Source organism: Saccopteryx bilineata, chromosome 7 (assembly GCF_036850765.1).
Source record: "Saccopteryx bilineata isolate mSacBil1 chromosome 7, mSacBil1_pri_phased_curated, whole genome shotgun sequence".
Classification (NCBI taxonomy): Eukaryota; Metazoa; Chordata; class Mammalia; order Chiroptera; family Emballonuridae; genus Saccopteryx; species Saccopteryx bilineata.
Genome location: NC_089496.1, coordinates 62,977,852 through 62,991,318, shown reverse-complemented (window position 1 = coordinate 62,991,318; position 13,467 = coordinate 62,977,852). Strand labels below are relative to the sequence as shown.

At 55.5% G+C, this 13,467-nt stretch overlaps 1 protein-coding gene across 2 annotated transcripts in view; it reads right to left on the bottom strand.

The window, feature by feature from the left end:
• LOC136310939 (protein FAM169B-like) overlaps positions 1-12,439 on the bottom strand; it is a 47,266-nt gene extending 34,827 nt beyond the window's left edge. For both annotated transcript variants that reach the window (XM_066240009.1, XM_066240008.1), the window contains exon 1: positions 12,344-12,439. In XM_066240009.1, the coding sequence (XP_066096106.1) occupies positions 12,344-12,374 (31 nt within the window). In that variant the 5' untranslated portion in view covers positions 12,375-12,439. The remainder of the gene's footprint in view (positions 1-12,343) is intronic.
• Positions 12,440-13,467: the final 1,028 nt, after the last annotated feature.

The following is a 13,467-nucleotide window of genomic DNA, read 5'->3' as shown; positions in this document are numbered from 1 at the left end:
CCACTGTCCAGGACGGAACAAGAGCCCCCCACCACACGGCACCCAGCGAGAGGAGGAGGACGGACCCCTCCTCACCCTCCTGCTTTCAGCCAGTAATCATAGGTAACAGTGCCCAGACTGGCCTCCACGCTGTAGTGTTAGTGGACTCTCTAATCTCACAGCCCAAAGTCACTCCCCTGTGTCCGCCTGCTGCCTGGACACAGGAACACCTCAGAAGAACCAGGAGATGGGTTCCCGCCCGGCAGCCTGCCAGGTGCCAGTGACAAAGGGGCTGAGAGCAGCCCCCACGCCCTGACCTGGGTGGAGTGGGCACATGCCGTGGAGTCTGACATGTCCCCCGACCGTCACATCTGGAGAGAGGACGGAGAAGAATGGGCTCACCGTCCACCTGGACGCTGACCGCCTCAGAGAAGAAGCGGTGACTCCCCACAGCGGGCCATGTGTAGGCACATCCACCTGGACACTGACCCCTCAGAGAAGAAGCGGTGACCCCCAGAGCGGGCCATGTGTAGGCACATCCACCTGGACACTGACCCCTCAGAGAAGAAGCGGTGACCCCCAGAGCGGGCCATGTGTAGGCACATCCACCTGGACGCTGACCCCTCAGAGAAGAAGCGGTGACCCCCAGAGCGGGCCATGTGTAGGCACATCCACCTGGACGCTGACCACCTCAGAGAAGAAGCGGTGACCCCCAGAGCGGGCCATGTGTAGGCACATCCACCTGGACGCTGACCACCTCAGAGAAGAAGCGGTGACCCCCAGAGCGGGCCATGTGTAGGCACATCCACCTGGACGCTGACCACCTCAGAGAAGAAGCGGTGACCCTCAGAGCGGGCCATGTGTAGGCACATCCACCTGGACGCTGACCCCTCAGAGAAGAAGCGGTGACCCCCAGAGCGGGCCATGTGTAGGCACATCCACCTGGATGCTGACCGCCTCAGAGAAGAAGCGGTGACCCTCAGAGCGGGCCATGTGTAGGCACATCCACCTGGAGGCTGACCCCTCAGAGAAGAAGCGGTGACTCCCACAGCGGGCCATGTGTAGGCACATCCACCTGGAGGCTGACCCCTCAGAGAAGAAGCGGTGACCCCCAGAGCGGGCCATGTGTAGGCACATCCACCTGGAGGCTGACCCCTCAGAGAAGAAGCGGTGACCCCCACAGTGGGCCATGTGTAGGCACATCCACCTGGACGCTGACCACCTCAGAGAAGACACGGTGACTCCCACAGCGGGCCATGTGTAGGCACATCCACCTGGACACTGACCCCTCAGAGAAGAAGCGGTGACCCCCAGAGCGGGCCATGTGTAGGCACATCCACCTGGACACTGACCCCTCAGAGAAGAAGCGGTGACCCCCAGAGCGGGCCATGTGTAGGCACATCCACCTGGACGCTGACCCCTCAGAGAAGAAGCGGTGACCCCCAGAGCGGGCCATGTGTAGGCACATCCACCTGGAGGCTGACCACCTCAGAGAAGAAGCGGTGACCCCCAGAGCGGGCCATGTGTAGGCACATCCACCTGGACGCTGACCACCTCAGAGAAGAAGCGGTGACCCCCAGAGCGGGCCATGTGTAGGCACATCCACCTGGACGCTGACCACCTCAGAGAAGAAGCGGTGACCCTCAGAGCGGGCCATGTGTAGGCACATCCACCTGGACGCTGACCCCTCAGAGAAGAAGCGGTGACCCCCAGAGCGGGCCATGTGTAGGCACATCCACCTGGATGCTGACCGCCTCAGAGAAGAAGCGGTGACCCTCAGAGCGGGCCATGTGTAGGCACATCCACCTGGAGGCTGACCCCTCAGAGAAGAAGCGGTGACCCTCAGAGCGGGCCATGTGTAGGCACATCCACCTGGATGCTGACCGCCTCAGAGAAGAAGCGGTGACCCCCACAGCGGGCCATGTGTAGGCACATCCACCTGGAGGCTGACCCCTCAGAGAAGAAGCGGTGACCCCCACAGTGGGCCATGTGTAGGCACATCCACCTGGACGCTGACCCCTCAGAGAAGACACGGTGACTCCCACAGTGGGCCATGTGTAGGCACATCCACCTGGATGCTGACCGCCTCAGAGAAGAAGCGGTGACCCTCAGAGCGGGCCATGTGTAGGCACATCCACCTGGAGGCTGACCCCTCAGAGAAGAAGCGGTGACCCCCAGAGCGGGCCATGTGTAGGCACATCCACCTGGACGCTGACCACCTCAGAGAAGAAGCGGTGACTCCCAGAGCGGGCCATGTGTAGGCACATCCACCTGGACGCTGACCCCTCAGAGAAGAAGCGGTGACCCCCAGAGCGGGCCATGTGTAGGCACATCCACCTGGACGCTGACCCCTCAGAGAAGAAGCGGTGACCCCCAGAGCGGGCCATGTGTAGGCACATCCACCTGGAGGCTGACCCCTCAGAGAAGAAGCGGTGACCCCCAGAGCGGGCCATGTGTAGGCACATCCACCTGGAGGCTGACCCCTCAGAGAAGAAGCGGTGACCCCCACAGCGGGCCATGTGTAGGCACATCCACCTGGACGCTGACCCCTCAGAGAAGACACGGTGACTCCCACAGCGGGCCATGTGTAGGCACATCCACCTGGAGGCTGACCCCTCAGAGAAGAAGCGGTGACTCCCAGAGCGGGCCATGTGTAGGCACATCCACCTGGACGCTGACCCCTCAGAGAAGAAGCGGTGACCCCCAGAGCGGGCCATGTGTAGGCACATCCACCTGGACGCTGACCCCTCAGAGAAGAAGCGGTGACCCCCAGTGCGGGCCATGTGTAGGCACATCCACCTGGACGCTGACCCCTCAGAGAAGAAGCGGTGACCCCCAGAGCGGGCCATGTGTAGGCACATCCACCTGGACGCTGACCACCTCAGAGAAGAAGCGGTGACTCCCAGGGCGGGCCATGTGTAGGCACATCCACCTGGACACTGACCGCCTCAGAGAAATGGTGACCCCCAGAGTGGGCCATGTGTAGGCACATCCACCTGGACACTGACCGCCTCAGAGAAATGGTGACCCCCAGAGTGGGCCATGTGTAGGCACATCCACCTGGACACTGACCGCCTCAGAGAAATGGTGACCCCCAGAGTGGGCCATGTGTAGGCACATCCACCTGGACGCTGACCGCCTCAGAGAAGAAGCGGTGACTCCCCACAGCGGGCCATGTGTAGGCACATCCACCTGGATGCTGACCCCTCAGAGAAGAAGCGGTGACTCCCCACAGCGGGCCATGTGTAGGCACATCCACCTGGACGCTGACCCCTCAGAGAAGAAGCGGTGACCCCCAGAGCGGGCCATGTGTAGGCACATCTACCTGGACGCTGACCCCTCAGAGAAGAAGCGGTGACCCCCAGAGCGGGCCATGTGTAGGCACATCCACCTGGACACTGACCCCTCAGAGAAGAAGTGGTGACCCCCAGAGCGGGCCATGTGTAGGCACATCTCCATTGTTCTAAGGGCACCGGACCCTTCTGTGTACACTTCAGGGAGAGGAAGGTCAGGCAAAAAATGGACGTTGGCAGCAAGGCCATGCCAGTTCAGGTTTAAATTAAAGAAATATAGAAGACAAAACAGACCCAGACCCAGGGGCACAGAGAACAAGCTGAGGGCTGCCCAAGGGGAGGGCGTGGGGGGTGGGAGTAACTTAAAAGAAATAAAAGGCCCTGGCCGGTTGGCTCAGCGATAGATTGTCGGCCTGGCGTGCGGGGGACCCGGGTTCGATTCCGGCCAGGGCACATAGGAGAAGCGCCCATTTGCTTCTCCACCCCCCACCCCCCACCCTCCTTCCTCTCTGTCTCTCTCTTCCCCTCCCGCAGCCAAGGCTCCATTGGAGCAAAGATGGCCCGAGAGCTGGGGATGGCTCCTTGGCCTCTGCCCCAGGCGCTAGAGTGGCTCTGGTCGCGGCAGAGCGTCGCCCCTGGTGGGTGTGCCGGGTGGATCCCGGTCGGGCGCATGCGGGAGTCTGTCTGACTGTCTCTCCCCGTTTCCAGCTTCAGAGAAATACAAAAAATAAAAAATAAAGAAATAAAAGAACAGGAAATATTTAACTAAAATGCGCCACCCACAAGAAGGACGTTCATAGACAACTAAAAAATAAAAAAATACAAAATAAAAAGAAACACAAAAGAAAGTTAATATTCTGTCTCCTGCAGACAAACTAGGTTTCTAAATTACTAGCGGGGAGAAAAGTATTAAAGAAACAGTGACACGTGCTCACATTAAACCATGGCCCTCCACACCTTGCATCTGCATAGTGTCTTCCGGTGTACAAAGGGTGTCCACGCCCCCTTGCTTGTTTGAAACTCACATCAGGAAAGCACAAGGCGGCCTGACCAGGTGGTGGTGCAGAGAGCTGGTGGGCAGCTGGGTGTGTGGGTCAGGGGCCGGGCGGGCCAGCTCCAGCCCCTCCCCTCCATACACATCCACGAAATTCAGCCGGTAGCTTCCCAACTGTGGCTGACTTATAAACTAACATGGAATCAGTCCAAGTCTGGTAAGATCCCGGCTCTTTCCATAGGGGGAACGGAGGACGTGGCCATCAGAATAGGACGGACATTATTCTCAAACATTAAATATTTCCCTTAAGGTGCTGTGAGCAGAACCAGTATGAAAAGACCGATAAAGCGCCCACAGAATGTTGTTGCCTTGTCACATGTCCCCAACAATGGGCCACACAGGCAGTGAGGGCAAGGGTACTAGCTTTGTGGTCATCTAGACTGGATTTTTTTAAATCCCTGAACAGCCTGACCAGGCAGTGGCACAGTGGATAGAGCGTCGGACTGGGACACGGAGGACCCAGGTTCAAAATCCCAAGGTCACTGCTTTTGCGCGGGTTCATCTGGTTTGAGCAAAAGCTCACCAGCTCGAGCCCAAGGTTGCTGGCTTGAACAAGGGGTCGCTTGCTCTGCTGTAGCCCCCCAGTCAAGGCACATATGAGAAAGCAGTCAATGAACAACTAAGGTGCCACAATGAAGAACTGATGCTTCTCATCTCTCTCCCTTCCGGTCTGCTGTCCCTATCTGTCCCTGTCTCTGTCAAAAAAAAATTTTCTGAACATATAAAAAGAATAAACTGCCATGAAGTGGTCAGCACAAACCACAGACTCACACACAAACACTGCAAATACTGAACGTATCCAATATAGAAGATACGAACATTAAATACGTTAAAGAACTTTAAGTAGGAAATTTAAAGGGCCAAGGTTTGTTTTTGGTATTTTTTTCCAATTGCCCAGTAAGATTCTGGGGAGAAAGTAAGTAGATCTTTTAGAAATGAACGTCTTAAATAACCACTGAACTGAAATCTCTATGAAGAAGTTACCCAGAATGCAGCACGGAAAGACAAAACAGACTTTAAAGGCGGGTTAAGAGACACGAAGAGGGTGATGATGAGGTCCAGTAATGATGTAACTGAAGTTCCAGAAGGAGAAAAAGATAAAGAAGAGTCAAGATTTAAAGAAATAATGATTGATTTTCTTTTCAAAATTAATGAAACATGCCTTTCCTCAGATTCTGAAATACCAACCAACCTCAAAGCAGGAAAAAGAGAAAATTTTCCCCTAAGCACACTGTGGTCAAACCGCAAGGTAGCAAACCCAGAAAGGTGACCATACAAGCAGAGGGAAGGGAAACACGGACCCTCCCCGGCCGGCGGCACGGACGGCTAGACCCTCCCCGGCCGGCGGCACGGACGGCTAGACCCTCCCCGGCCGGCGGCACGGACGGCTAGACCCTCCCCGGCCGGCGGCACGGACGGCTAGACCCTCCCCGGCCGGCGGCACGGTCGGCTAGACCCTCCCCGGCCGGTGGCATGGACAGCTAGCTGCCCTCTTCCCGTGAATGTGGGAACCAGGAAGGGAAGGACATGTCTAAAGTGAAAAAGGAAAATACCTTCATCCTTCGTCTAGCAAAAGGGCCTTCCTAGAATGGGATTTGAAACAATAAAATGTTGAGAAGAACAAAGCCCGAGTGAGTTGACTACCAAGGGTGCCTTGGTAAAGGGAAAGAAAATGACCTCAAGAAAAAGTCAGACAGAGCCTGGCTGGATGGCTCAGTGGTAGTGTTGGCCCAGCGTGTGGAAGTCCTGGATTCGATTCCTGTTCAGGGCACACAGAAGAAGTGAGCATCTGCTTCTTCACCCTCCCCCTTCTCTCCCTCTCTCCCTCCTTCTCTCTCTCTCTCATGCTCTCTCTCTCTCTCTCTCTCTTCGCCTCTTGAAGCCATGGCTTGATTGGCTCAAGCAAGTTGGCCTCAGGCACTGAGGATGGCTCTACGGTCTCTGCCTCAGGCGCTAATAAAATGGCTCCATTGCTGAGCAATGGAGCAAGGGCCCCAGATGGGTAGAGCATCGCCCCCTGGTGGGTTTGCTGGGTGGATCCTGGTCGGGGTGCAGGCGGGAATCTGTGTCTCTGTCTCCCCTCCTCTCACTAAAAGAAAGAAAAAAAAAAAAGAAAACGTCAGGATGGAACCATAGCAAAGAACCTGAGATACATGGATGAAATCCAAGCCAATGCTGACCATCAAAACAAAAACAGCTAGTCTGGGGAGATTTTTAAAAAATCATAATAGACTAAAGTGCTTCGTGACAAAAAGCAACAGAAACTGGGGAGGGGGTAACTGGGGGGGAACACAGCACGACCCTGCTCTGATCCCAGAGAAAGTTTAGCGCTGATCAGTTTCAGATTTAATGGAAGTTAATATGCCTATTAAAATGTCTATAGCATGCCCTGGAAGAATAGAAACATAATATAGATGTTAATTTTCAAAACAGGAGAGAGAGAACATGGAGTTAGGGTAAGAACACGGGAATGTCTAGTTCAATAAAAGAGGCAAGAAATGAAAACAACATGATCTGTGCTCAATTACATCCACATTTAATTGTTATTTGTTTAAGTTTACTTTTAATTCAATATTTAACAATTCTGATTAAAAGCAGATATTCATCAACAAGTTAACAAGATGGTGTTTTGGCAGGACAGTTTTTATTAGTGTTTTTTACCTCAAGTATTTTTTAAGATTTTAATAACATGTTTATTCAATATTAGTGGGAAAAAAACACTAAGCAATACCTTTCCTTCAGCATAGCTTAAAAATAAAACTGTCCCCGGGATAGTCTAATAGCCCCAATGTGGGCAACACACACGCATTATGGAAATCACTTATCAGGAAACATAAAGGTCAAAATGGACAGCTGACTTCAACTCACTGGGCATCATGCCCACCTACCCATGTACATACATACGCTCACCAAGACCAGTGCGCCAAGCAGCAGCGTGGCTGGGGACAGGTGAGCAGGGAGGCGGCACGGGGACATCGCCACCACACGGACTTCTCGAGCCCTCGCCACTGTGTGAAAGGCTCAGGGACTTTGATTGGGGCTCATTTCAGCAAAAGGCAAGAAAATGAACATGACTTTCTCTCTGTTGGTAGTGGTTAGAGGCTTCATTTCCCAAGAAAAACACCTTTACCTTCCTTTCTGCACGTCAGGGAAGCCCAGAGGTCTGGGAGGTCTGGGCCCTGGGAGCCTCCGCCACACATCTGGGGACAGGAGCTCTCCCCCAGCCTCCCCAGGGCCCCAGCCCTCAGCCTCAGGTGCCCAGCGCCCCGTGGCTGCGCTGCGTTGAAGGAACAAAGGTACACTGGAAGGTGTCTACCTCTCAACAGATAGCAGGCATTAGTTCCCGCAGGAAACGGGGGCCCAGCCTGGGCACAGCCGTGTGAGAGGGTCCTGGCAGGCCAGAGAACAGTGGCTGGGAAAGACCTGCCTGCATGTCAACAGACAGTGGCCCTTGGAGTCACACATACACACTGTGTGTCCCACACGTACCACGCTTGCTGACTGCGGCCTCAGAACCAACCCCCCCCCCCCCCCCCCCCCCCCGCAGAGGACAGGGCGCACGAGACAGCATGGGCTCTGCACACCACTGCTGCGAAGTCAGAAGCATTCTTCAAAGGCCCGGACGTCAACTGCTAGACAGATTCTGGTGGCACCTGCCCCCCACCAGAAACCCTGACTTTGAAAGGCACGTGATGCGGACATCTAACCAGCACGAGTGAATGAACTTTGCCCCAAAGTTGGCGGTTGTAGTGCACGCCACGGCAGAAACACGGCCGTTTCCTGTCACCCCCCCCCCCCCCCCCCCCCCCCCCCCCGCCTGAGCTCCATGTAAGACCATCACCAGACGAGCAGAGGCCAGCGGCTGGCTGTCAGGACCCAGCTCAGGCCAATCAGCCGGTCAGCAGACTAGGGTTTCAAAGGTCAGAAAGACACTGCCACAGTACCCACTGCCCTTCCCACCCTGCTGAGCCCTGACCTCCGGGGTGTTCACCCCACCCCCAGGGCCCAGCTGTCCCTGGCTCCGCCTCACGCAGTGCCTGGCCCCGTCTGACACAAACAGAGTACAGCCCTTGACACCTAAACACAGGGCGAACCAGACCACCTATCAGATGTGTCCATTAGATGGCCAGGGCTCAGAACCAACAGAAGACGGGCATCGAATGCCCGAGCCCTAGAAGGGCTCACTCAGGACCTGTCCCTCCCAGAAGAGTGGGTCCTTAGAATGACACCCAATGTACCGAAAATTCCTCCCAGCGACCTCTCGCATGGCCACGGAACCAACCAAGGTCCCCGCCAGCCCTTACAGGGACCGGAGCCCTCCTTTCCAGACTCATGGGGGCCCTGCTGCGTGCCAGGTGTGAGCAGGGCACCAGGGCAGAGACGGCCACGGCGGTCCTACCTCAGGGAATTCCAGTCTGGTGGGCAGAAGTAACCGACATACTTCACAGCCAAGCGGACTTGAGACCGTCTATCTGGTCCTCCGCTTCCCTCCTGGATGCAGCGGCATGGGGACTTGCTGGAGATCGCAGAAGCACTTAGTGACAGTGGTCAGCGTCCCCAAGCCAGCCCAGCTCAGACCCTGCCCAGTGCCCCGAGTGAGGCTCTGCTCCCCAGGAACAGAGGTCCCAGACCTGGGGCGTCCATACCCTCTACAGGCACTCCTGTGCAATGTGGGCTGGGGAAGACCCTGAGTGTCTGAGGAACAGCTGATATTTTTAGTTTTCTGTTAACACGGGGTCTTCTCTAAGGAACCGGCTCATGGGTCCCTTTCTTCCTGGGCCTCTTCTCTTTGGGGGTGTAGGGGAGGGCTCCACTTCGAACCGCACCCTAGGACAGGCTCCTTTCTCTGGCGAATCAGATCACCCCTCACCCCCTGCGAATCCCAGCACTGCCACCTCCTATCAACGTGACTCAGGAACATGACTTGGTCCCCGTCCCCAGCTTCTACACCAGGGATCGGGAACCTATGGCTCGTGAGCCAGATGTGGCTCTTTTGATGGCTGCATCTGGCTCTCAGACAAATCTTTAATAAAAAAAATAATGTTAAAAATATAAAACATTCTCATGTATTACAATCCATTCATTTCCTACCGCTCACGTTCATGGTTGCGGGCGGCTGGAGCCAATCACAGCTGTCCTCCAGGACAACACCAAATTTTTATTGGATAATGCGTAACGTACACGGGTCATTGTATGGCTCTCACGGAATTACATTTTAAAATATGTGGCGTTCATGGCTCTCTCAGCCAAAAAGGTTCCTGACCCCCGTTCTACACAGTAAAGTGGGGATACTGGTATTATCTGCGTTCATTATTTATTACACAGATCAAACAAGGTGATGCTTGCAAAAGCCAACAGACAGTGCTCCTAAGGGTTCATGTCCCAGAACACAGGAGAAATGCCACCTTCCCTCACTCACACCAGCCCCTCAACCCCCCTCCCCTTTTGAAAGAGCAGGGCCCCGTGACATGCTGACCCCTTTCCCCTCCTGACCCTCCTCCTGGGCTGCCGGGCCTGCACCTGCCAGGCCCCCTCAGCACCAGGCCTGCCCATGGCTTCTTTCCTTTCCGGTCTCTCTCCTTTGGGTCCGTGTCTCCAGCTGTCCCCGAGCCCTCTGCCCCTGGTCGCCCACTGTCCAGGGGACACGCCACCTGGCTCTCTCCACTTAGCTGCAGGGGACCCACCCGCGGTCAGCACGGACACCGGCTTTTCTAGATTCCTGCCGCACGCCGCGGTACAAAGTCCTTTACTTGATTGGCGTCACCGCTGTCCCTGTCCCCAACCCAAGCTTCGAAGTCGTCCTGGGATCTCCTCCCTACTTTCCTGTCTATAAATCTTTTTTATTTCCAGTGCAAAGTGTGCAACACCTAACTTTTCTAAGTTGGACACCGAACCAACTTCCTGAATGCAGAGTATAAAATAGATAATTCTCACAAACACTTCAATTTTGTGTGTGAGCAGAAGGAGGGGGCAAACCAATGGCCTTCTCTCTCTCTGCTCTACACTTCAGGACGGCCCCAGCAGTCCGGCAGCTCTGATGAACTCGGGATCTTGTACATCCTCACGGGGCAGCTTGACTCCGATTCTACAGGTGAGGGAAGTTCAAGGGTGAGAGGAGCAACGGACCTGGGCCGCGCCTGGCTTTCTTCCTCCTTCCCACCGCACTCCAATGGAATGACAGCAACAGGTGGTCTGGTGGGACCCAAAGCCTCAGGGAGACTGAAAACACATACACATTTTCAGCGGGGGGGCGGGGGGGATGTGTGTGGCCCTGAGGCATGCCTTGTATTATTACTGGGGTGCCTCCAAAGCCCCCCGACCAGCTATCCTGAGGCCTCATCCAGACAGAGAACACCATCCCCACGGCAGTGTCACAAGCCCTCTCCTTGCAGCTCAGTGCTGGTGCTCAGTGGGTGCTGGACACAGCCTTATCTGAAAGCCTCGTTCTCTGAGTAGTGCTTCTGTGCTAAAGGGAAAAGGATCCTCACGTAGACGTGATTTGCTCAAGTGCCATGGGCTATTCAAGTTTGAGCAACGGGTCAGCTTTGCAAGAGTCCAACCCATCAGGTGGAGCCTATGCGGAGATGGTTAACGGGTGACTGCTGTGAGTCACCCGGGGCCATCGACAACCACAAAAGCCACGGCGAACGCTGAAACACACACAGAAAAACCCCAAGCCCGGCCAGGCCAACTACACTTTTTCAGAAGATGAAACCAGCCATTACTTTTCCCTTGAAAACGTAGTAGGTCTGGGCAGAACTTCTGTTCATAAGCCCCAAAGCGGCAAATTTTCCATCATGCACACAAGGAGGTGGGATCAGGAGAGAGTGCCCCTTTCTCTCTGGCCCTAGTTCTCAACCATCCACAGCCACGACAACCAACAGTGCAGAAAGGACCACATGAAAAATCAAAAATAAAACAGTCCCTCTAAAAATACAGACAATACCCTTTGTCCAGCTCTTAGACCAAGGAATGTAAGTAACTGTACAACTGGCTAGTGGCCACCTTCTCTCCTTAACTCACTTGGAATCAGGGGAAAAGAGCTCAAAGGCACAGCTCTTAAGAGCAGGTCATAAAAACAAGCTGAGTAGGGTATGTCCTCACTCAAGAGCATGAATAGTTTTGCAACTTTAAGCAAAACAAGGTTTGCCATAGGCTGATTGATATAAACAAGACTTGGATTCCTAGTGCAACTCAGTCAAGGTTACATTAGAACCACATTTCTTATCGAGATCAGCCAGCTGTACTGTCAGCTATGCTTAAGGACGGGGTGTGTTCTAGGAAAGCCGTCCTGGGGCCATTTCGTGGTAGTTGTGCAAACACCCCAGAGGACACACGCAAACCTAGAGACCTCGCGCTTGCTTAGCGAGCAGCACCCCGAGCCTGCTGGGTGCGGGGCTGGCAGAAACCCCTCTGCCGTTTTGTTTCACGTGTTTTCTCCCCCAGAGAGCCGGGCATGGTCCAGCCGAGCCCAGAGGGAGGCCGTGCTCAGGGGCGCGCCCAGAAACCCAGGCTCCCAGCTCCCAGCTGCTCCGCCCGCCACCCCACGGTGCCTGGGGGTGGCACTGGCGGTCCCGAAGTGGGGCGGCGGCGGCGGCAGAGGCACCTCCAGGGACCAGAACTGCTGTCCTGCCCCCCCCCCCCCGTGCGGTTCCCGTTTCACAGACAGGCCACCAAGGCATGGAGCTCTCCAAGTCCGGGTCAGTGATCCAGGAGCCGGGTGACCCTGGGCGGCCGGGAGAGTCGGGGTCTGCGCGCTCCGGAGCCACGCCAACCCCTCACGCCAGGCCCTTGCCCGCCCATCGTGGTCCCCGCAGGCGACAGGTGCGCGGATCACGGAGCCCTGGCGCCAGCTCAAGGAGTTTTTCTGGCTGCTGCGGTGTTTACGGTCTAGGTCTCGGTTTGCAGCGCCGCAGCCGGAGCTGTGCAGCCGACCCAGCCACTGAAACCCAACACGCGGGCAGGGGCCACCGGGTGGACCGCGAGAGAGGCAGGCGGCCGGCCGCGGGCCCCTTACCTGCGGCTCCCGGAGCCACTCTGGCCTCCATGCTCGCCTCCTGCCGCGCTGTGCCCGCCCCGGGCCACCCGGCTTCACCTCCACTGCTTTGGTCCCCGCCCCCGGGGTTTCCCCGGCTCCTTCCCCAGGGGCCGCCCCCTTCGAACTTCCCACAGGTGCCCCGCTTCCCCACCACCTTCCCTGAAGCCAACACCACATAAACTTCATCGCTAGCGCTCCCCGGCTCCCCGAACTGTTTCCAAAGCGAGTTCGCCACCTCCAAGAAGTATTTAATTCCTCTTAATTCTTTGGAAAAGAACACTGTTCTTACCCCAACCTTTTGCAAGGGCCCCTGGGCCTTGACTGGGCAACCCCCTCTCTGCATCCATCCCACTGTCTTCTATTTCTATGCACACACAAAGAAACATTTGCATTATGCCTTTTCAAAAATCTCCTCAGTTGAAAACTGAAGATTTACAGGTGCAAGTGAATGAATGGCACATATAACAGAGGACATCCAGTAACATTTACTGCCCATTTCAAAGTCTTGAACATTTTCCCCCCACAACTGCAAATTGCTGTTTTAGCTGATAGTTTTATTTATTAAATGTTCGAGCTTATACTCACTTGAAACAGCAAAAATCAAGAGGCAATTCCCCCCAGTATTTCCTATTGACCTGTTTGTTTCAAGGTGTGTTTTTTTCCCAGGGGAGGTGGGGAGCACCGGTAGTTTTCCCGTGCCAACAGTCTCGGAACCCAGAGGCCCGTGGGCAGTCACCTGGCACCTCCCTCTCCTCTTCGGCTCGCAGCTCTGAAGTTCATGCTTAGGATGCCCTTCTGGGCCTTAGTCCCACGCTGGGTCTGGGATTCATCTGCCTACCTTGTCCCTCCACGCCAGCAAATAGTCACTGGGGAAAAGGGGAGCCTCCTAGTTGCTCCCCAACCTAGAGAGCATCCCTTTCGAGGAAGGCCAGGGCACGCCCATGCAGAGGATGAAAAACGGCTGCCGTCTGCTTCCCACGCACAAGGCTGCAGAGTGCACTCACTGCCCCTTACAGCCATCCTGGAGTCGCCTCTTAGAATTTTAAGATTTCATTTTCTACAGTGATGAACGACAGAGCAACTTGGGCCATAATGTTCAGGAC